Source organism: Microtus oregoni, unplaced genomic scaffold, assembly GCF_018167655.1.
Source record: "Microtus oregoni isolate MIOR12 unplaced genomic scaffold, Mior012 000041F_ref0000270, whole genome shotgun sequence".
NCBI classification, from domain to species: domain Eukaryota; kingdom Metazoa; phylum Chordata; class Mammalia; order Rodentia; family Cricetidae; genus Microtus; species Microtus oregoni.
Window position 1 is genome coordinate 16,428,415 of NW_024543208.1, and position 25,933 is coordinate 16,454,347.

Here is a 25,933-nt window from a genome sequence, read left to right on the forward strand (position 1 = left end):
ATGGTCTCCTGCTCTGAGAGTGAACGCCCTATGAACTGTCCTGGCCAGTACTGGTGAGAGAACGGGTGTCTGTTTTTATATTGTATACGACAAATCATGCTCTATTGCTTCCCTGTTTCATTGAGAACAACAATTACCTCAATAGTTAGTTTGATATTTTGTGTTGGATACTTTTCTGAAAGAACTTTTTTAAAAAGCTTTTTTGATCCTTGGAGATCTGTAGATTTATTTCCATATGAACTGGTTATTCTGCATAAAGTGCATTGTTAAATTAGAAAGGCTTTGTGTGGGGATAAAACAGTCAGGCATGAACGGAAGCGGGGCTCAGGAGACCTACCCTTCACTGAAGAACTATTTGTACTGACAGATTCAGGGAGAGGGGAGGCCATTGCCTTCAGTTATGCTCACTCATGACCCCACCAGACTCCAATGGATGCTTCCAATCCACACAAGTGGCCCTGGTTAAACTAGATGGGACACTAAACCAAAAGTTATGAACCTGGGAGAAGAACAGGGATGGCAGAGTGGAATTGTTAGGTGGGAGATTTAAAAAAAAAAATACTGGGCAGTAGTGGTGCACACCTTCAATCCCAGCACTCCAGAGGCAGAGACTGGCGGATCTGTGAGTTCAGGACCAGCCTAATCTACAGAGTGAGATCCAGGACAGCCAGGGCTGTTACACTGAGAAATCCTGTCTTGAAAAAACAGAAAAAGGGGTGGGGGGTGGAAGAGAGAGTAATTAGAATCCGTTATATACATGTATGAAATTGGCCAATATCAATAAAAAAAGAGAGAAACTAAGAAAACAAAGGACAACAAATGCTGGCAGAGATGTGGGGAAAGAGGAACACTGACCACTGCTGGTGGGGGTGGAGGGCACAGCATCCATGCCGGAGACCATGGAGATTTCTGACATTAGAAACAGACCATCAGATGGCCAGTGTACCACTCCTAGGCACACACCCAAAGACTCTACTTCCTACCACAGAGACCCTTACGGATTTCTTTCTGTTGCTCAATTCACAACAGTAAGAACATGAAATCAGCCTAGATGTCCACCAAGAGAGGAATGGATAATGAAAACATGGTATGCGTACACAATACAATTGTACGCAACCAGAAAGAAAAGGGAAATTATGAAAATTGCAAGAAAATCATTTTACAGAGTGCTGTAACTAAAACTCAGAGGGGCTTGCTCTTTCTCACACACAGATCCTGGCTTTCAGTGGGGGAAGGGAGAGGTGCATGCATGTGTGTGCACACACACACGTGTATATATGAATATATGTGTGAGCATGTGTGTAGTATAGATCATGAAACTAGAACAAGAACTATGAGAAAGGAAAAATAGATGAGGGGTTGTTGCGGGGAGGTCCTCCCACTCCTCCAGCCTATCACCGCTGAGATACCAGCCCATTGGGGCGTGGTCTCTCTCCCTTTAAAAGAGCGGCCACTTCCCTCTCCTCAAGGGCTGTTGCCTGGGACAGTGATCTGTAAGTTTTTTCCCCTTTAAATAAATACCACCCTATTAATCATAATCCCATATTGGTGTGGCATTGTTTGTGACTTACGCCTTCAAGGGGTGGGCAGATAATAGAGCATTTGTGACTAGGGACGGAAGGACAGATGGGGAAGAGGGGAAGCAGGGATGGGATGGAAGGACGGAAGGACAGGAGGGGAAGAGGGGAAGCAGGGATGGGATGGAAGGACGGAAGGACAGGTGGGGAAGAGGGGAAGCAGGGATGGGATGGAAGGACGGAAGGACAGGTGGGGAAGAGGGGAAGCAGGGAGATCGGGAGAAGGGAGGAGGATCAACAAAATTGTGTTCAAAAGTGTCCACAATGAAACTTAACACTTTACGCAGAATTTTAAAAATAAAAACACTTTAGAAAAAACAAATAAGTAAGTAAATAAATAATAAATATGCCTATCATAATAAATATGGCTGTCAGCATGGCTCAGTAAATAAAAGTACTTGTCAAGCTGACTGACAATCTGAAATGAGAGAACCAACTCCTGAATATTGTCCTCCCACACAGTCTCTCTCTCTCTCTCTCTCTCTCTCTCTCTCTCTCTCTCTCTCTCTTCCTGAATATTGTCCTCTGACTTATATACATGCATTGTGGCACACACAGTCTCTCTCTCTCTCTCTCTCTCTCTCTCTCTCTCTCTCTCTCTCTCTTCCTGAATATCGTCCTCTTATTTCTATTCATGCATTGTGGCACACAGAGTCTCTCTCTCCCTCTCTCTCTCTCTCTCTCTCTCACACACACACACACACACACACACACACATACACACACACACACACTCTTCATATATGCATACATAACAAGAAGAAGAAGAAGAAGAAGAAGAAGAAGAAGAAGAAGAAGAAGAACAATAATAGTTTTAAATTTTAAACCATCAAACAATCCCGTGTCCGTTTTAAATTGGCTCTCTGTCCCTCCTGGGGTTTTTTCCCCCCGCTCTCACATCTGCATGGGTCGCTCAGGAAAAAACCAGCTGCCAGCGGCCTGTGCAAAGCCAGCAGCCCACGAAGAGGACAAAGTGAGGAAAGACAGGAGTCTCCCAACAATGGGCAGCAGGGAATGGAGGCCTCTCTCCAAGAAGGACTTCTAGCTGCCTTATACCTTCAGATAACAGAGGCCTGGCTAACGTCTTGGCTTCCACCCTGCGAGGAACTCTGAGAAAAACCATTCCTCTCAGCTACTTCCAAACTCCAGACTCACACAAACACTGAGATGAAAGTTGTTCAGTTTGGCTAATAAACACTGGAATAAATTGCCCCACAATAAGGGCAATTAAGTCTGATCTCAACTCTGAGGTAATTTTTCAGTTTTAAGAATTGAAGAAAGAAAAAAATATAGTGTTAGAAAATCCTTATTATAACTAAGAATGGAAGACTTTTTGTATTTTCAGTTCTTTAATTTTCTTAATAAAAAGTGCTGATAGAGGGCCTGAGGAGATGGCTCTGTGGTTTATCCAAGTTGCCCAAGCATGAAAACCAGAGATTGGATCCAGAGAGTTTACATAAGAAGCCAGGCAGGCATGGTTACTGCCCATGATCCTAGGGCAAGCTAACTAGCTAGAATAGCCAAGTCTGTGAGCATGCAGCTCAGCCAAAGGCCTCGCTTTAATAAAGTGGAGAGCAACTGAGGAAGACAAGCAGTATCAAACCTGGGCCTACACACGTACATACACATACACACCCCCACACACGTGCACACACATATGTGCACACACGTACACACAGATGCACACCCCCACACATGTGCACACACACATGTGCACACACGTACACACAGATGCACACCCCCACACATGTGCACACACATATGTGCACACATACACTCCCACACATGTGCACACATACATGCACACACGTACACACATGCATACCCCACACACATGTGCACACACATATGTGCACACACGTACACACAGATGCACACCCACATGTGCACACACATATGTGCACACACGTACACACAGATGCACACCCCACACACATATGTGCACACACGTACACACACATGCACCCCCCATGTGCACACACACATATGTGCACACACGTACGGACATACACACCCACCCACATATGTGCACACACAGGTACATACACATGCACCCCCCACATGTGCACACACATATGTGCACACACGTACACACACATACACCCCCACACATGTGCACACATACATGCACACACGTACACACATGCATACCCCCCACATATGTGCACACACGTACACACACATGCACACCCCACACACATGTGCACACACATATGTGTACACACGTACACACAGATGCACACCCCCACATGTGCACACACATATGTGCACACGTACGCACACATGCATACCCCACACACATGTGCACACACATAATCACACATACACACCCACCCACACATGTGCACACATGTACACACATACACCCCCACACATGTGCACACACATACATGCACACACGTACACACACATGCACACCCCCCACACATGTGCTCACACGTACACACACATACATTCCCACACACATGTGCACACACATATGTGCATACACGTACACACACATACACACCCACACACATGTGCACACATGTACACACACCCCACACACACATGTGCGTGCACACGTGCACACATCCACACTACACACATGCAAACAAAGAGCTACTCAACTGTAATACTTCTGCTTAAAGTCGAATGTAGAACTGTCCACTCCAACCCCAGGACAAGCCTCACATTTGCTCAGTGCTTCATCCTCACAGCGCATGGTCTCCCCCCACGTTCATTTGTACACACTGCTGTTATACAGAGAATTCACCCACCACGTTCATTTGTACACACTGTTGTTATACAGAGAATTCACCCACCATGTTCATTACACAGAATTCACCCACCACGTTCATTTGTACACACTGCTGTTATACAGAGAATTCACCCACCACATTCATTTGTACACACTGCTGTTATACACAGAATTCACCCACCACGTTCATTTGTACACACTGCTGTTATACAGAGAATTCACCCACCACGTTCATTTGTACACACTGCTGTTGTACACAGAGAATTCACCCACCACGTTCATTTGTACACACTGCTGTTGTACACAGAGAATTCACCCACCACATTCATTTGTACACACTGCTGTTATACAGAGAATTCACCCACCACATTCATTTGTACACACTGCTGTTATACAGAGAATTCACCCACCACGTTCATTTGTACACACTGCTGTTATGCAGAGAATTCACCCACCACGTTCATTTGTACACACTGCTGTTATACAGGGAATTCACCCACCACATTCATTTGTACACACTGCTGTTTTACAGGGAATTCACCCACCACATTCATTTGTACACACTGCTGTTGTACACAGAGAATTCACCCACCACATTCATTTGTACACACTGCTGTTATACAGAGAATTCACCCACCACGTTCATTTGTACACACTGCTGTTGTACACAGAGAATTCATCGGCCACATTTGTTGTAAGAAGCGGCAGGCTGCGTTCTGCCCGGCTCCCAGCCGTCTGGCTAGCTTATGCCCTGAAATAATTACACGGAAACTGTATTCTTTTAAACACTGCTTGGCCCATTAGCTCTAGCCTCTTACTAGCTAGCTCTCACATCTAGATTAACCTATTTCTAATAATCTGTGTACCACCACACTTAGCTTACCAGTAAGATCCTAACCTGCGTCTGCCTCGGAGAGGAGAATCATGGCGACTGCCTGACTCGGCTTCTTTCTCCCAGCATTCTGTTCTGTTTACTCCACCTACCTAATTTTCTGTCCTATCAAAGGCCAAGCAGTTTCTTTATTAATTAACCAATGAAAGCAACAAGACCCACCTCCATCATTTCCCCTTTTTCTGTTTAAACAAAAAAGAAAGGCTTTAACTTTAACATAGTAAAATTACATATAACAAAACAGTTATCAAGTAAGAATTATAGTTATAATATTTATATCTACTTTATCTTTTATCATAACTAAGGAAAACGATAACTATAACTAACCATTCTTCAACTCCATCAAAGACTCCAGAAGGATATAATATTACCTAAGCAAACAATTTCCAAAACTCTAGAAATGACAGAGACATCTCACTGCCTGGACAGTCACCCAAAGTTCCTCTGTACCATTGGGGCATCCATCTTCGGCCTACGGGCCCATAGAATCCAGCAGACATTTCCATGCAGCAGAAAATTTCAAAGACATTTTAGTCATTTTCTGCTGTGTCCTGCAGAATGTCTCGCAGACTCTTTCATGAATCAGGAACCCCGAAAGACCATCTCACCTTTAGGCAAGTTCAGCAGTCGTCTCTCTGCAGGTTCTTTGTGTCCAGCTTATGCAACAGTCCAGGCAAGAGAAGTTGCTTGCCCAAAGGGCTATCAAACTCCATAAGGAGCCTCTTCGATGCCCATCATCCTCTTGAAGTAGATTGGTGCTGCCAGGAGCAGATGTGTCTCATTGTCATGAAAAGCCCTAAATTATTAAAACATTAAATGCCATATTCTGCAGTCTTTGAAAGATATGAAGAATGTCTATCTAACTGAAATGTATCTCTATATATCTAGAAAATCTAACTAACATGACTACAAGCTTTATTATTATCAATGATTATCCATCAACAACCTATATTTCCTAATTATACATTACATTTTTAAATAAACTACACAATCACAATACCTTAATCAAGAGCAGAAATACATATACATATAACAAAATTGACCTTAAAATCCATACCAATGCAAATTATTCATATCTATATCATATCCCCCTTTAAATGCAAAAGAACATTTATAAACAATATTTGGGAATATGGGCGCAGTTATTTCTCTCCAAACTGCTTCCTGGTAAAAGGGGGCGCTGTTATTCAGGTCTGTTATTCAGGTCTGTTAGGTTCATCTCAGTCGGCAGTTGAGCAAAGTAATTTTTTGAGGGTGTTTACAGCAACCTTTCGGGAGGGCATGGTCTATCATACCATATTGGGATAGAAGCATTCCACAAGGTCTCTGTGAAAACAAAAGAAGACCCTCTCCAAAGCATCATATCCTTAGACCCAAATTCTGAAATCATAATACCCTTATATCCATTCTGGCTTAGCTTGGCAGCCCATGTACCACATTCATTTGTACAGAGAATTCACCCACCACGTTCATTTGTACACACTGCTGTTATACAGAGAATTCACCCACCACATTCATTTGTACACACTGCTGTTATACAGAGAATTCACCCACCACGTTCATTTGTACACACTGTTGTTATACAGAGAATTCACCCACCATGTTCATTACACAGAATTCACCCACCACGTTCATTTGTACACACTGCTGTTATACAGAGAATTCACCCACCACATTCATTTGTACACACTGCTGTTATACACAGAATTCACCCACCACGTTCATTTGTACACACTGCTGTTATACAGAGAATTCACCCACCACGTTCATTTGTACACACTGCTGTTGTACACAGAGAATTCACCCACCACGTTCATTTGTACACACTGCTGTTGTACACAGAGAATTCACCCACCACATTCATTTGTACACACTGCTGTTATACAGAGAATTCACCCACCACATTCATTTGTACACACTGCTGTTATACAGAGAATTCACCCACCACGTTCATTTGTACACACTGCTGTTATGCAGAGAATTCACCCACCACGTTCATTTGTACACACTGCTGTTATACAGGGAATTCACCCACCACATTCATTTGTACACACTGCTGTTTTACAGGGAATTCACCCACCACATTCATTTGTACACACTGCTGTTGTACACAGAGAATTCACCCACCACATTCATTTGTACACACTGCTGTTATACAGAGAATTCACCCACCACGTTCATTTGTACACACTGCTGTTGTACACAGAGAATTCATCGGCCACATTTGTTGTAAGAAGCGGCAGGCTGCGTTCTGCCCGGCTCCCAGCCGTCTGGCTAGCTTATGCCCTGAAATAATTACACGGAAACTGTATTCTTTTAAACACTGCTTGGCCCATTAGCTCTAGCCTCTTACTAGCTAGCTCTCACATCTAGATTAACCTATTTCTAATAATCTGTGTACCACCACACTTAGCTTACCAGTAAGATCCTAACCTGCGTCTGCCTCGGAGAGGAGAATCATGGCGACTGCCTGACTCGGCTTCTTTCTCCCAGCATTCTGTTCTGTTTACTCCACCTACCTAATTTTCTGTCCTATCAAAGGCCAAGCAGTTTCTTTATTAATTAACCAATGAAAGCAACAAGACCCACCTCCATCATTTCCCCTTTTTCTGTTTAAACAAAAAAGAAAGGCTTTAACTTTAACATAGTAAAATTACATATAACAAAACAGTTATCAAGTAAGAATTATAGTTATAATATTTATATCTACTTTATCTTTTATCATAACTAAGGAAAACGATAACTATAACTAACCATTCTTCAACTCCATCAAAGACTCCAGAAGGATATAATATTACCTAAGCAAACAATTTCCAAAACTCTAGAAATGACAGAGACATCTCACTGCCTGGACAGTCACCCAAAGTTCCTCTGTACCATTGGGGCATCCATCTTCGGCCTACGGGCCCATAGAATCCAGCAGACATTTCCATGCAGCAGAAAATTTCAAAGACATTTTAGTCATTTTCTGCTGTGTCCTGCAGAATGTCTCGCAGACTCTTTCATGAATCAGGAACCCCGAAAGACCATCTCACCTTTAGGCAAGTTCAGCAGTCGTCTCTCTGCAGGTTCTTTGTGTCCAGCTTATGCAACAGTCCAGGCAAGAGAAGTTGCTTGCCCAAAGGGCTATCAAACTCCATAAGGAGCCTCTTCGATGCCCATCATCCTCTTGAAGTAGATTGGTGCTGCCAGGAGCAGATGTGTCTCATTGTCATGAAAAGCCCTAAATTATTAAAACATTAAATGCCATATTCTGCAGTCTTTGAAAGATATGAAGAATGTCTATCTAACTGAAATGTATCTCTATATATCTAGAAAATCTAACTAACATGACTACAAGCTTTATTATTATCAATGATTATCCATCAACAACCTATATTTCCTAATTATACATTACATTTTTAAATAAACTACACAATCACAATACCTTAATCAAGAGCAGAAATACATATACATATAACAAAATTGACCTTAAAATCCATACCAATGCAAATTATTCATATCTATATCATATCCCCCTTTAAATGCAAAAGAACATTTATAAACAATATTTGGGAATATGGGCGCAGTTATTTCTCTCCAAACTGCTTCCTGGTAAAAGGGGGCGCTGTTATTCAGGTCTGTTATTCAGGTCTGTTAGGTTCATCTCAGTCGGCAGTTGAGCAAAGTAATTTTTTGAGGGTGTTTACAGCAACCTTTCGGGAGGGCATGGTCTATCATACCATATTGGGATAGAAGCATTCCACAAGGTCTCTGTGAAAACAAAAGAAGACCCTCTCCAAAGCATCATATCCTTAGACCCAAATTCTGAAATCATAATACCCTTATATCCATTCTGGCTTAGCTTGGCAGCCCATGTACCACATTCATTTGTACAGAGAATTCACCCACCACGTTCATTTGTACACACTGCTGTTATACAGAGAATTCACCCACCACATTCATTTGTACACACTGCTGTTATACAGAGAATTCACCCACCACGTTCATTTGTACACACTGTTGTTATACAGAGAATTCACCCACCATGTTCATTACACAGAATTCACCCACCACGTTCATTTGTACACACTGCTGTTATACAGAGAATTCACCCACCACATTCATTTGTACACACTGCTGTTATACACAGAATTCACCCACCACGTTCATTTGTACACACTGCTGTTATACAGAGAATTCACCCACCACGTTCATTTGTACACACTGCTGTTGTACACAGAGAATTCACCCACCACGTTCATTTGTACACACTGCTGTTGTACACAGAGAATTCACCCACCACATTCATTTGTACACACTGCTGTTATACAGAGAATTCACCCACCACATTCATTTGTACACACTGCTGTTATACAGAGAATTCACCCACCACGTTCATTTGTACACACTGCTGTTATGCAGAGAATTCACCCACCACGTTCATTTGTACACACTGCTGTTATACAGGGAATTCACCCACCACATTCATTTGTACACACTGCTGTTTTACAGGGAATTCACCCACCACATTCATTTGTACACACTGCTGTTGTACACAGAGAATTCACCCACCACATTCATTTGTACACACTGCTGTTATACAGAGAATTCACCCACCACGTTCATTTGTACACACTGCTGTTGTACACAGAGAATTCATCGGCCACATTTGTTGTAAGAAGCGGCAGGCTGCGTTCTGCCCGGCTCCCAGCCGTCTGGCTAGCTTATGCCCTGAAATAATTACACGGAAACTGTATTCTTTTAAACACTGCTTGGCCCATTAGCTCTAGCCTCTTACTAGCTAGCTCTCACATCTAGATTAACCTATTTCTAATAATCTGTGTACCACCACACTTAGCTTACCAGTAAGATCCTAACCTGCGTCTGCCTCGGAGAGGAGAATCATGGCGACTGCCTGACTCGGCTTCTTTCTCCCAGCATTCTGTTCTGTTTACTCCACCTACCTAATTTTCTGTCCTATCAAAGGCCAAGCAGTTTCTTTATTAATTAACCAATGAAAGCAACAAGACCCACCTCCATCATTTCCCCTTTTTCTGTTTAAACAAAAAAGAAAGGCTTTAACTTTAACATAGTAAAATTACATATAACAAAACAGTTATCAAGTAAGAATTATAGTTATAATATTTATATCTACTTTATCTTTTATCATAACTAAGGAAAACGATAACTATAACTAACCATTCTTCAACTCCATCAAAGACTCCAGAAGGATATAATATTACCTAAGCAAACAATTTCCAAAACTCTAGAAATGACAGAGACATCTCACTGCCTGGACAGTCACCCAAAGTTCCTCTGTACCATTGGGGCATCCATCTTCGGCCTACGGGCCCATAGAATCCAGCAGACATTTCCATGCAGCAGAAAATTTCAAAGACATTTTAGTCATTTTCTGCTGTGTCCTGCAGAATGTCTCGCAGACTCTTTCATGAATCAGGAACCCCGAAAGACCATCTCACCTTTAGGCAAGTTCAGCAGTCGTCTCTCTGCAGGTTCTTTGTGTCCAGCTTATGCAACAGTCCAGGCAAGAGAAGTTGCTTGCCCAAAGGGCTATCAAACTCCATAAGGAGCCTCTTCGATGCCCATCATCCTCTTGAAGTAGATTGGTGCTGCCAGGAGCAGATGTGTCTCATTGTCATGAAAAGCCCTAAATTATTAAAACATTAAATGCCATATTCTGCAGTCTTTGAAAGATATGAAGAATGTCTATCTAACTGAAATGTATCTCTATATATCTAGAAAATCTAACTAACATGACTACAAGCTTTATTATTATCAATGATTATCCATCAACAACCTATATTTCCTAATTATACATTACATTTTTAAATAAACTACACAATCACAATACCTTAATCAAGAGCAGAAATACATATACATATAACAAAATTGACCTTAAAATCCATACCAATGCAAATTATTCATATCTATATCATATCCCCCTTTAAATGCAAAAGAACATTTATAAACAATATTTGGGAATATGGGCGCAGTTATTTCTCTCCAAACTGCTTCCTGGTAAAAGGGGGCGCTGTTATTCAGGTCTGTTATTCAGGTCTGTTAGGTTCATCTCAGTCGGCAGTTGAGCAAAGTAATTTTTTGAGGGTGTTTACAGCAACCTTTCGGGAGGGCATGGTCTATCATACCATATTGGGATAGAAGCATTCCACAAGGTCTCTGTGAAAACAAAAGAAGACCCTCTCCAAAGCATCATATCCTTAGACCCAAATTCTGAAATCATAATACCCTTATATCCATTCTGGCTTAGCTTGGCAGCCCATGTACCACATTCATTTGTACAGAGAATTCACCCACCACGTTCATTTGTACACACTGCTGTTATACAGAGAATTCACCCACCACATTCATTTGTACACACTGCTGTTATACAGAGAATTCACCCACCACGTTCATTTGTACACACTGTTGTTATACAGAGAATTCACCCACCATGTTCATTACACAGAATTCACCCACCACGTTCATTTGTACACACTGCTGTTATACAGAGAATTCACCCACCACATTCATTTGTACACACTGCTGTTATACACAGAATTCACCCACCACGTTCATTTGTACACACTGCTGTTATACAGAGAATTCACCCACCACGTTCATTTGTACACACTGCTGTTGTACACAGAGAATTCACCCACCACGTTCATTTGTACACACTGCTGTTGTACACAGAGAATTCACCCACCACATTCATTTGTACACACTGCTGTTATACAGAGAATTCACCCACCACATTCATTTGTACACACTGCTGTTATACAGAGAATTCACCCACCACGTTCATTTGTACACACTGCTGTTATGCAGAGAATTCACCCACCACGTTCATTTGTACACACTGCTGTTATACAGGGAATTCACCCACCACATTCATTTGTACACACTGCTGTTTTACAGGGAATTCACCCACCACATTCATTTGTACACACTGCTGTTGTACACAGAGAATTCACCCACCACATTCATTTGTACACACTGCTGTTATACAGAGAATTCACCCACCACGTTCATTTGTACACACTGCTGTTGTACACAGAGAATTCATCGGCCACATTTGTTGTAAGAAGCGGCAGGCTGCGTTCTGCCCGGCTCCCAGCCGTCTGGCTAGCTTATGCCCTGAAATAATTACACGGAAACTGTATTCTTTTAAACACTGCTTGGCCCATTAGCTCTAGCCTCTTACTAGCTAGCTCTCACATCTAGATTAACCTATTTCTAATAATCTGTGTACCACCACACTTAGCTTACCAGTAAGATCCTAACCTGCGTCTGCCTCGGAGAGGAGAATCATGGCGACTGCCTGACTCGGCTTCTTTCTCCCAGCATTCTGTTCTGTTTACTCCACCTACCTAATTTTCTGTCCTATCAAAGGCCAAGCAGTTTCTTTATTAATTAACCAATGAAAGCAACAAGACCCACCTCCATCATTTCCCCTTTTTCTGTTTAAACAAAAAAGAAAGGCTTTAACTTTAACATAGTAAAATTACATATAACAAAACAGTTATCAAGTAAGAATTATAGTTATAATATTTATATCTACTTTATCTTTTATCATAACTAAGGAAAACGATAACTATAACTAACCATTCTTCAACTCCATCAAAGACTCCAGAAGGATATAATATTACCTAAGCAAACAATTTCCAAAACTCTAGAAATGACAGAGACATCTCACTGCCTGGACAGTCACCCAAAGTTCCTCTGTACCATTGGGGCATCCATCTTCGGCCTACGGGCCCATAGAATCCAGCAGACATTTCCATGCAGCAGAAAATTTCAAAGACATTTTAGTCATTTTCTGCTGTGTCCTGCAGAATGTCTCGCAGACTCTTTCATGAATCAGGAACCCCGAAAGACCATCTCACCTTTAGGCAAGTTCAGCAGTCGTCTCTCTGCAGGTTCTTTGTGTCCAGCTTATGCAACAGTCCAGGCAAGAGAAGTTGCTTGCCCAAAGGGCTATCAAACTCCATAAGGAGCCTCTTCGATGCCCATCATCCTCTTGAAGTAGATTGGTGCTGCCAGGAGCAGATGTGTCTCATTGTCATGAAAAGCCCTAAATTATTAAAACATTAAATGCCATATTCTGCAGTCTTTGAAAGATATGAAGAATGTCTATCTAACTGAAATGTATCTCTATATATCTAGAAAATCTAACTAACATGACTACAAGCTTTATTATTATCAATGATTATCCATCAACAACCTATATTTCCTAATTATACATTACATTTTTAAATAAACTACACAATCACAATACCTTAATCAAGAGCAGAAATACATATACATATAACAAAATTGACCTTAAAATCCATACCAATGCAAATTATTCATATCTATATCATATCCCCCTTTAAATGCAAAAGAACATTTATAAACAATATTTGGGAATATGGGCGCAGTTATTTCTCTCCAAACTGCTTCCTGGTAAAAGGGGGCGCTGTTATTCAGGTCTGTTATTCAGGTCTGTTAGGTTCATCTCAGTCGGCAGTTGAGCAAAGTAATTTTTTGAGGGTGTTTACAGCAACCTTTCGGGAGGGCATGGTCTATCATACCATATTGGGATAGAAGCATTCCACAAGGTCTCTGTGAAAACAAAAGAAGACCCTCTCCAAAGCATCATATCCTTAGACCCAAATTCTGAAATCATAATACCCTTATATCCATTCTGGCTTAGCTTGGCAGCCCATGTACCACATTCATTTGTACAGAGAATTCACCCACCACGTTCATTTGTACACACTGCTGTTATACAGAGAATTCACCCACCACATTCATTTGTACACACTGCTGTTATACAGAGAATTCACCCACCACGTTCATTTGTACACACTGCTGTTGTACACAGAGAATTCACCCACCACATTCATTTGTACACACTGCTGTTATACAGAGAATTCACCCACCACGTTCATTTGTACACACTGCTGTTATACACAGAATTCACCCACCACGTTCATTTGTACACACTGCTGTTATACACAGAATTCACCCACCATGTTCATTTCTACACACTGCTGTTGTACACAGAGAATTCACCCACCACATTCATTTGTACACACTGCTGTTGTACACAGAGAATTCACCCACCACATTCATTTGTACACACTGCTGTTGTACACAGAGAATTCACCCACCACGTTCATTTGTACACACTGCTGTTGTGTACAGAGAATTCACCCATCATGTTCATTTGTACACACTGCTGTTATACACAGAGAATTCATGTTATTCTGCCTTTTGTGATTTTCCCTTTCATTTTACTATAATTATTTCTTAATCATACATAAAAGTCATACAATCTTAGTACGCAAATGTCCTCTTTCCAGCACTCTGTACACTCCACACCACCCTTGTCTGTCTCACACGGCAACTGCTTTGTCTGCAGTTCCATGTGACAATGGACAGCTCTTAGACACATACCGGCAGCTTTATGACACACAAAGGAATTCACAATTTATTTTCATTAAGTTTTACCCTTGCATTATTTTTTAAGTGATCAAATAGAATTTTCCAGAAGAACACATTTAGGGCAGAAAATGCAAGACAGGAAGCATGGAACTGTGAACAAAGCATGGGTTCTGGAGTCTGTAAGAGCTGCAGTGACTCCTAGCTCCACCAGTCCACAGTGGGAATTATCATAGGAGCACACTTCCAAGTGCGTGAAACACAATGATGACTGCTGAAATGGCAAGGGTGAGGGGGGGAGAAAAGACAGCAAACATCTAGGGAGGGGACTGGGAGGCAGCTCAGTAACTAAGAACACTGGCTGCTCTTGCAGAGGACCCAAGGCTCAGTTCCCAATCCATGTCAGGGAACTCACAACTTCCTGCAACTCTAGTTCTAAGGAATCCCACACCATCTTCTGGCCTCCACAAGCATGCGTGCACATGGAACACATGAACACAGGCAGGCTCACATGCACATAAAATAAATAAACACTTTTTAAAAAATCTCTGAAGCCAGAAATGAGGCCCAGTGGGTATGGCATTTGCTACCAAGGCAGAGGACCCGAGTCTGACATGTGAAAGCCACAGGGTAGGAGAGAACTGACTGTTGCAAGTCACCCTGTGACTCCACAAGCATGCTGTAGTGCACAGCATGGAGTGTCTCTCAATCCTGGTGATGAGGATCTGAACAGGGTTGCCTGTTCACGGGATAAAAGATGACGTTCTTTTGAACCCTGCTTTTTTCACTAGGACCCTAAAGTGCTGCTCCTTTGAAACAGAGTAAATTGGAACCAGACATGGATCCTCGAAGAACGGCAGCTCAATTTCAAACAGTCTCAGATCCTTACACTGAATCAAACTAATCCCAAGAGCCAGACACAGGACATGTACCTGTCATAAGTTCAAGCTCACCCTGGGCTGTGTAGCAAGTTGAAACCCAACTTGGGCAACATAGCAAGATGCTGTCTATAAAAAGAAAGACTGTGCTGAGCCGCTAGTGACTCTAGCACCCGACAAGCAAAAGAAGAGACATTCTTGTGATCTCTGAATGATGAGAAAAGAAAACACCTCCATGCCGACCTTTTCCAGTGGACACTGAACACCTAAAGAATGAAGACACAGGATGGAAGGTCGTAGGATGGAAAAAGACAGGCCAGGCAATGGCTGGGCCTGGGCAGCTATGTTCGTGCCAGGGAATGTGGACTGTGAAATAATGGGAAGCCACATCACAACCAAAGGCTTCGTAATAAGTTTCTACTCCCCAAAAAAGGAAAAATTATAAATCTGTATGTTCTTAACATAACTTCAAAATGTACAAAGGAAAGGCTGACAATGATGCTGGCAAGGGACCGACAAGTTGATAACTACAGCTGGAGCAACAACAGCCTTCTCTTGACACCTGTCAGAACTACAGCTGGAGCAGCAACAGCCTTCTCTTTATACCTGTCAGAACTACAGCTGGAGCAGCAACAGCCTTCTCTTGACACCTGACAGAACTATAGCTGGAGCAACAACAGCCTTCTTTTGATACCTGCCAGAACTACAGCTGGACCAACAACAGCCTTCTCTTGACACCTGTCAGAACTACAGCTGGAGCAGCAACAGCCTTCTCTTGATACCTGCCAGAACTACAGCTGGAGCAGCAACAGCCTTCTCTTGATACCTGTCAGAACTACAGCTGGAGCAACAACAGCCTTCTCTTGATAACTGTCAGAACTACAGCTGGAGCAACAACAGCCTTCTCTTGATAACTGTCAGGATAAACAGAGAGAGAAGAACACAGATGCAGAACGCTGGGTCAACACCACGAGCACCCCTGACCTGAGCTGACACGCTAGGAGAGCATGCGCCTGACCGCAGGGTTCTCTTCAAGGACACACAAGGCTCCTATAATACATGATGGTCTGCTGGCCAGCAAGCAAATCTCAATGAGTTGCAAAGAACTGAAGGATTCAGAAGATGGTCTCTAACAAAAACACAAAATAAATAATGAAAACATTGCCAAAGCTGAACTCAGTGGCACTTGCCTGTAATTCCAGCACCCAGGAAGCAGAGGCAGGAGAATTGTAAAATTGAGGCCTGCCTGAGATATATATTGCAGCAATAGCTTATCTTAAAAACAGGACCTGAGATATGTCTCAAGACAGTAAAGGTGCTAGCCATATGTGAGGACCAAAGTTTGAATCCCTGGCACCCATGTGAAAGCCAGGTGCTTGCTGAGCTAGTTCGTGTGTGTGTGTGTGTTGTGTTTTGTGTGTGTGTGTGTGTGTGTGTGTGTGTCCATACAGAGATGCTGTTTGCATGAGTGTCATACACCATAGTAAAAAAGACTGGAAAAGAGCATACATGGAAGAACTGCAGAAGAACAAGGAGCTAGAAACAGCAACATTGAGGAATTTCTCGACACTCCCAAGCAGATGGACTACAAATGACAGAAAACAAATCTATGCTGAGAACTCTGCCCAGCAAATTACAAACTCCAGAGAAATGGATGGGTTTCCTGAGCCAAGCATAGTGAATCTGCCGGGCTGGGGGCAAAAGGGCTAGAAAGAAGGGCTGATGGCAGTTGGCACGAACATGTCAATGGCCTCGAGTTCAGAGCTCTGACTTGCTCTGCCCAACACGGGGAGCAGCTGATAGTCAACTGTCCCGAGTTCCATTCTCAGTACAAAACCAGATTCGTTTTCTCTGTGGCTTCAAAGAGAGGCAGAACACAGGAAGGCAGGGCCCTAGTTAAAACCACTACCAGGACAATCATGGAAGAAGTAAGAACAGTCGGCAAATGTGTGTCATCCTTCAGGCTTCTCTGCCTTCAGAAGCTTCCCTCTGAAGAGCCAGCCTACCTTGGGACTGCTCTCACAGCTGTTACCTTTCTGGTTGAGTGGCAGTGACATTCCTAAAGAGAGATGGGTGGTGTTACCCACGCCCATCACTACTCTCAGTCTTCAGAACACATCCACTGGTTGTCCACCATCTCCCAGCCCAGATACCCTGGAGCAAAGGTAGCCTGTGCTCTCTTCCCACCACTTGCCATTTCCAGGATGCTAGAGACTCCAGGGAGGGCAATGATGAGGCTTATTGGGCAAGCTAAAATTTGGTATCCTTTCAAGAACATTTTCTGCAAGTATCCAACAGTTTTATGAATTGGATTTTTCTATATCAAATAATTGTACCTAAATTCATACAGAAATTCCATGAACTGAGAACAAACAAAATAACATTGAAGAAGAAGAAAATTAAAGGATTTGTGATTTGGGGTTTCAAAACTTACTACAAAGCAAAGTAACCAAGTTGGTGTGGTATGTGGGTGGTGCCAAAGCAGCAGATTTGTGAAATAAATCAAAAGGTCCAAAATAAAACCATATAACTATGGTACTTGCTTTTTTTTTTAAATGTTTGATGGTTTGTTGAGTATGCGTGTGGCATATACACAGGGGTGCACCTATGTGTGTACATGCAGAGGTCAAAGAAGGATGTAAGCTGCTCTCCTTTCTTGCTCCCTGTCTTGTTCCCTTTGAGACAGTCTCTCACCGAACCTGGATCTTATTGTTTTTGTTGTGTTTCTCTGTTGTGGTTGTGTTTGTTTAAGACAGAGTCTCTCCACGGAGGAAATACAGAGAATCATCAGGTCATATTTCAAAAACCTGTACTCCACAGACTTGGAAAACTTAATGGAAATGGACAACTTTCTGGATAAATATCACATACTAAATTTAAATCAAGACTAGATAAGCAAATTAAACAGACCTATAACTGCTGAAGAAATAGAAGCAGTCATCAAAAGTCTCCCAACCAAAAAAAGCTCAGGACCAGATGGTTTCAGCTCAGAATTCTACAAGACTTTCAAAGAAGAACTAATACCAATACTCTTCAAATGATTCCACACAATAGAAACAGAAGGAACATTACCAAACTCTTTTTATGAGGCTACAATTACCCCGATACCCAAACCACCGAAAGACTTTACTAAGAAAAAGAATTACAGACCAATTCTCATTCACGAACATTGATGCAAAAATACTAAACAAAATACTGGTAAATCAAATCCAAGAACACATCAGAATCATCATCCACCATGATCAAGTAGGCTTCATCCCAGAGATGCAGGGAGGGTTCAACATATGAAAATTTGTCAATATAATCCACCAAATAAACAAGCTGAAAAGTAAAAACCACATGATCATCTCATTAGATGCCTAAAAAGCTTTTGACAAAATACAACATCCCTTCATGATAAAGGTCTTGGAGAAAGCAGGGATATAAGGAACATACCTAAACATAATTAAGGCATATACAGCAAGCCAACAGCCAACATCAAACTAAATGGAAAGAGACTCCCAGCGATTCCACTGAAATCAGGAACAAGACAAGGCTGTCCACTCTCTCCATATCTATTCAATATAGTTCTTGAGATCCTAGCTAGAGCAATAAGACACCAAAAGGAGATCAAGGGGATGCAAATTTTTAAAAAAAGGTCAAACTCTCACTCTTTGCTGATGATATTTTACATAGCAATCCAAAAAATTCTACCAAGGAACTTCTACAACTCATAAACACTTTCAGTAATGTAGCAGGATACAAGATAAACTCAAAAAAAATCAGCAGCCCTCCTGTACACAGATGATAAAAGGGCTGGGGAAGAAATCAGAGAATCAACACCCTTCACAATAGCCACAAATAGCATAAAATATATCAGAGTAACTCTAATCAAACAAGTGGAAGACTTATATGACAAGAACTTTAAATCTTTGAAGAAAGAAATTGAAGAAGACACCAGAAAGCAGAATGATCTCCCATGCTCTTGGGTAGGTAGAATTAACATAGTAAAAAATGGCAATCTTACCAAAAGCAATCTACAGATTCAACGCAATGCCCAGCAAAATCCCAGCAAAATTCTTCAAAGACCTCGAAAGAACTGTATTCAACTTCATATGGAAAAGCAAAAAAATCCAGGATAGCCAAAACAGTCCTGTACAATAAAAGAACTTCTGGAGGCATCACAATCCCTGACTTCAAACTCTACTACAGAGCTACAGTAATGAAAACAGCCTGGTATTCGCATAAGAATAGACAGGAGGACCAATGGCACTGAATAGAAGACCCGGATATCAATCCACACTCTTTGAACACCTGATTTTTGACAAAGAAGCAAAAAAATATCAAATGGAAAAAGAAAGCATATTTAACAAGTGCTACTGGCATAACTGGATATCAACATGTAGAAGAATGAAAATAGACCCATATCTATCACCATGCACAAAACTCAAGGGATCAAAGACCTCAACATAAGTGGCCACAGTGAACCTTATAGAGGAGAAAGTGGGAAGTACATTTGAACACATTGGCACAGGGAACCACTTCCTAAATATAACCCTAGCAGCACAGACACTGAGAGAAACTATTAATAAATGGGACCTCCTGAAACTGAAAAGCTTCTGTAAAGCAAAGGACATGGTCAACAAGACAAAACGACAGCCTACAGAATGGGAAAAGATCTTCACTAACCCCACATCAAACAGAGGTCTGATCTCCAAAATATACAACGAATTCAAAAAATTGGTCACCAAAAGAACATATAATCCAATAAAAAAAATAGAGTACAGACCTAAACACAGATCTCTCAACAGAGGAATCTAAAATGGCTGAAAGACACTTAAGTAAATGTTCAACATCCTTAGTCATCAAAGAAGAGTACAGACCTAAACACAGAACTCTCAACAGAGGAATCTAAAATGGCTGAAAGACACTTAAGGAAATGTTCAACATCCTTAGTCATCAGAGAAATGCAAATCAAAACAACTCTGAGATTCTATCTTACACCTGTAAGAAGGGCCAAAATCAAAAACACTGTTGACAACTTATGCTGGAGAGGTTGTGGGGAAAAAGGAACACTTCTGCATTGCTGGTGGGAATGCAAACTGGTACAATCCCTTTGGATGTCAGTGTGGCAATTTCTCAGAAAATTAGGAAACAGCCTTCCTCGAGACCCAGTAATACCACTTTTGGGTATATATCCAAAGGATGCTCAATTGTGCCACAAGGACAAGTGATCAACTATGTTCATAGCAGCTTTGTTTGTCATAGTCAGAACCTGGAAACAACCTAAATGTCCCTCAACTGAAGAATGGATAAGGAAAATGTGGTACATTTACACAATGGAGTACTACACAGCAGAAAAAAAAATCTTGATTTTGCAGGAAAATGGATGGAGCTAGAAAACATTATTTTGAGTGAGGGAACCCGGACATAGAAAGATAATTAACACATGTATTCACTCATATGTGGTTTTAAACATAAAGCAAAGAAAGCCAGCCTACAAACCACAATTCCAGAGAACTTAGACAATAATGAGGACACTAAGAGAGACTTATATAGATCTACATGGGAAGTAGAAAGTAGAAAAAGACAAGATCTCCTGAGTAAACTGGGAGCATGGGGATCTTGGGGGATAGTTGAAGAAGGAGGGGAGAGGCAGGGAGGGGAGCAGAGAAAAATGTAGAGCTCAATAAATATCAATAAAATAAAACAAAAAAAGAGAAAAACACATGAGTTTCCATTTACATAAAATCCCCCCAATGAGGCATACATATCAAGGCAGAAAAGACAGCGGTGATTGTTTGGGGTTGGGATGAGGTGGGGTGGGGATTAGAAATAATAAGTTAAAGGGTAATGGAAAAATTATAAAATTGATGACCATAATAGTTGTACAACTCTACAAATATACTCAAAACTATGGAGTTGTACATTTCCAATGAGTAAACTGTGTTCATAAGAGTTACATCACAGCAGAACTCTTAGCACAAAATTAACAAATACCCTAATCAACATAAGAGGCAGGATCCTGGAAAATACAACCACAAACACCTACAATGAGTTCTTCAAATTTCAATAAAGAAGGACTAGCTGGGTCCTGGCCTCAGCTTGTATACACCTTCCCTTGAAGTCAGCTAAATTCTCAGAAGCAATGAGTGTTAGATGACCTGCCCCTCCTTGGGAAACAGAGGTTGTGCTAATGATACCCATTCTGTGTGTGGAGGTGAGAGGGAAAGTGACAGAGATACACACACAGCTGAGAGAGAGAGAGAGAGAGAGAGAGAGAGAGAGAGAGAGAGAGAGACTTCCTGTAAGGAATTCTGATTGAAATATTTTTTCCCTTTGTGTTTCCAGAGATGCTCCCACCTCCTTTAAATGTTTGCAGCATCATCACCAGGTTCCTCCAAGGTGAAATTCACTGTTAAAGGCCAGGGTCTGCTTGAGTTGAGGAGAAGCTGAGGAGCCAGGAAAATTAGCCAAAATATTTGCATCGAACAGGACCCGCATTGGCTATCAAAACCGACCTGGAATCCGGAGCTTCCAAGTCTGGTTCATGTTCAAAATACCCCTAGGAAGTCTTTAAAGGTTAGAGTCTCAGGATTCACTCAGAGTTATTAAAACTTACTCTCTGGGAGAGGCCCCTGGGAACCTGTGCTGGGGTGGGGCATAACCCAGTGGGGTAGAACATTCGCCTAGTGTTGAGCCCTGGGTTCAGTCTCCACCACCACAACTAAAAGTCCAAAAACGCTTCTGGGCTTGTTTAGTAACCACTAACAGGAATCGCCATGAACCATAAGCAAAGATCATTCAGTGCCCAGTAACAATTAGCAGCCCAATAATAACATCACCATGGCAAATGGCGCCCAGGAAACAGACCTGGAAATATTTTCAAGCATTCAAATTAGTGTCATAATTTGATCCAAGAAAGAAACTGCATAAAACAAGCAGGGGAGCCGGGCGATGGTGGCACACGCCTTTAATCCCAGCACTCGGGAGGCAGAGGTAGGCGGATCTCTGTGAGTTCGAGACCAGCCTGGTCTACAGAGCTAGTTCCAGGACAGGCTCCAAAGCCACAGAGAAACCCTGTCTCGAAAAACCAAAAAAAAAAAAAAAAAAAAAAAAACCAACAAGCAGGGGACCCTTCTCCTCAGTTCCTGCCTGCCTGCTGTACACTCTGCTAACAGCCACGGATCCAAGAAGCTATCCACTTGGTAGCCATCGTTCCTAACCCGGAAACCATGGCCAGTCTGGCGGATCCACACCCTGCTGGGGCTGGACCCTCCCCTGCCCTAGTTGACAAAGGAACACAGCGTGGATGCAAAGAAATATTCACATCACCAGCTGTGAAAAGAACTGTTTCAAAACTGTGCACGCAAAATGATGTCAATTTTGATAAAATTAGGAATGAGCAGGTGGAGCTACCTGGCGACTGTAAACTAAAAAGAGGCTTTATTAACTTTCAGATGGAGGCCTGGAAAAGCTTATAGCTCCCTGAACCTCTCAGCTGGAAATCTCCCTAGTCTCCAGGAGCCCTGTGTCCCACTGGGATTAATAAGATTGGCTTGTAGGGTTTGGGAACATCAAATGAGGCAGCTCAGGTGGCTCCCTGGGGACACGTCATGCACCTTGTGGGAGCTCAGCAAACGCAGATAGTAAATTCCTCCTCTTCCTCCTCCAGCACCAGGACCAGAGATCGCAGCCCATGTCTGGCAGTTCAACTTTCCCATCACTCTGCCTGCTAGGGCAGGAGGGCAGCAAACTGTGAGGACCCTAATGTTCTGCACTGGGTTAAGCTAGAACGCAGGGCAGCCAAGAACCCTATTGGGGGTCCAATTCTTTCTGTGCTCTGCCTTTGAAATGTGGATAAAGTCTGCTTTGGTTGCAGGAACCACTCCATAAAGAAACTGTGCACAAGTTAAAACAGCATGGTTGGGAAGGCTTGACTCAGGTACCCAGCCCACCGCTTTGCAGAGGAACGAGTCCCTCCTGGCAGGGAGAAAATGAAGAGCTGTGCCAGGCTTACTATGTTTCCTTGGAAGACCAGGTTTGCACAGGCCTTTTGGACAGCTGCTGTCCTACTGGGATTTGGAGGAACAAAGAATCTGCAACTTTGGGACTTTTAGGGCCTACTATCCCTTTCTGTTCACTTCAGCACAAATGCTCTCCTAAGGTCAGTCTTGGAGAAGAGACAGCTCCCGTCTTCTCTGACCGTGAGTTAGATACCCAGTGGGGGAAGTTAGATTACAGCCTCCAAAGTGGACCCACAAGACAGCAGCCCAGACTTGACCCTTCCCATCTATTCACTGTACCAAAGGAGGCAGGCGATTGAGCTGTCCTGACACACTAACTAGATCCTGATTTAACCTGAGAGCTGGCTAATGGGGAGATCCGTGGTTACAAGGCAGGCCTCTGAAAGATGAACTGGAGCATGATTATCCCAGCCAAGTGAGGCAGAACCAACCGCAGCTGGCAGCTGTGGCCAGGCAGCAGGTGGTGTCCATTGACTTGCTGAACCTGGAGGAAGAGGCCAGAGAACGTTCCGAACGGAAAGAACACCTGCTCAAAATCTCCCTGCCATGGTGGGCGCTTGCCTTTCTGGCAAGAAAGCAGTCCACTTGGCAGCCTGACCCAGAGGCACTTACCAAAGGTGGTGAGATAGAAGGACAAGTGCGGGTGGGTGCGCCGGCTCCCGAGGGAGACGCGGTGCAGGGAGCGCTCCATGGCGTCCCCGTTGTTACAGGGCAGGAGGGTCTGTCACCAGACGGTGGCTGTGCGGCTGCAGGTACCCCAGACAGCAGACTAAGCCGTCCCCCCACCTCCTCCCGCCGGGATCCCGGGCCGGCTGCGCCGCGCGTTGGAACGGCCGGGCGCGCCAGTCCCTGATTGGCCCGCGCTGGTTTGAATGGGGAGATTTCCACCTGACCCAGCTGACGCGGGCCAGATCCGGGAGGGGAGGCGTGGGCTCCTGGAGTAGGGAGGACTACGAGTGATCCCGCAGAAACCCTAGCTCCAACATCCGCACCTCAAGTTGCAGGTGACAACCCAGATACAGCCCCACCGCCCGGCTTGCCCACTTGAGCAAGCTTGGCCTGCTCACCCAGCTCCCCCAGGCTGCAATTAGTTAGGTTTGTAACCGGCTTTGAAGCTTAGACCTGTAATCGCCAGACCAACCTAGAGCAAAGGTGTGCCTGCCCTCCGGAGTGGCCCATGAGGGAATGAGATCGGGAAATATGAAACTACATACAGACAGGCCGCCCGTACCAGGTTGCAGCCTGGATTGCTCTCTAGAGCCTCCTTTTGCATGAGAGCAACGTTGCACAGATCCAGAGAGGAGCAGCTTGCTCCTTCCTGCCTCGGGGCTTTCCATTTGCAGCTTGGCGCCATCAGACAGAAGAGCGCCTCGCCATCTGCAGACACAGTGCAGGGTAGGGCCTTGCAATCTTCCCAACCTGGCGCAGGAAGGCAGATAGAAGGAAGGTCAACCCTTGACTAGATTTGTCGGCAAACATTCATGAGTCACCTCGAGTGAGCAGTTTCACACCAAGACATCTAATAATCTCTGCCGTCACTGTGGGAAAGAAAGCTGTTGGTCTCCTATAAACCTAAAAATGGGAAGTGTTAAGAGTTTGTTGCTGGTACCGACTTCATTGCCAGTGGATATTTGTGGTTCTGTGAGCCACTCAAAATAAGATTAAGGGGATTCAGGAATATATATATATATATATATATATATATATATATATATATATATGCCAGGAGCCAAGCTGAGCAATTCACACACATGTCATTTAGACTTCACAGTAAGTCTAAAAAGTATTAGCTCCAGTTTGCCAGGGAGAAATCAGGCGGAAAAGGAAGGCAGCTTGCCCAAGATTTGCAGAGCTATAAACAGCAGGCAGAGCCAAAATTTGAACTCAAGCCTGTCTGCCCCCAAAGACCTTTACCCTTTGTTTTCCCATGGCCTCCATGCATGTCCCATTGCCAAGAGCAGTTATGGACAACAGACCTGCCTTTTGAGGACAAGAAATTGGATGCCATAAATTGAGCTGGACATGGGGGCTGAGTGGAGTGGGGACAGCGGAGCAGAAACTGGAGAAGTCTACCTGAGATTAGCAAACATGGTCAGATGCAAATGAGCCGCACAGCATAAAGGTCCGTGGGTTATTTAAACCCTGATGTTTTCTAGAGCACTCTTAGCTGCTCCACAGACAGACAGGCTTACCTGCACCCTGAACCTGGGCACACCGGATCCTCCTCCTAGGTGGGTGGGTCTGGGTCCAGGCATCTTTTCTGGACAAGGAGGTATCTTGCTGTGGCCACTCCATCCAGTCAGAGGAAATGGACAGCTCTAGCCTCAAACAGTGGACGCAAACAAGGAACTGGGTTCTAACGTACTGCAGACCTGCAGGCGTGAGAGCAGAACAGAGGTAAACGTGGCCCT

The 25,933-nt window shown here is 43.2% G+C and overlaps 1 protein-coding gene across 3 annotated transcripts in view; it reads right to left on the reverse strand.

Annotated features, from left to right (window-relative positions):
- Positions 1-24,321, reverse strand: part of Rgs3 (regulator of G protein signaling 3) — a 130,640-nt gene extending 106,319 nt beyond the window's left edge. For all 3 annotated transcript variants that reach the window (XM_041632375.1, XM_041632373.1, XM_041632377.1), the window contains exon 1: positions 24,135-24,321. In XM_041632375.1, coding sequence (XP_041488309.1) covers positions 24,135-24,213 — 79 coding nt within the window. In that variant the 5' untranslated portion in view covers positions 24,214-24,321. The remainder of the gene's footprint in view (positions 1-24,134) is intronic.
- Between the last annotated feature and the right edge of the window lie 1,612 nt (positions 24,322-25,933).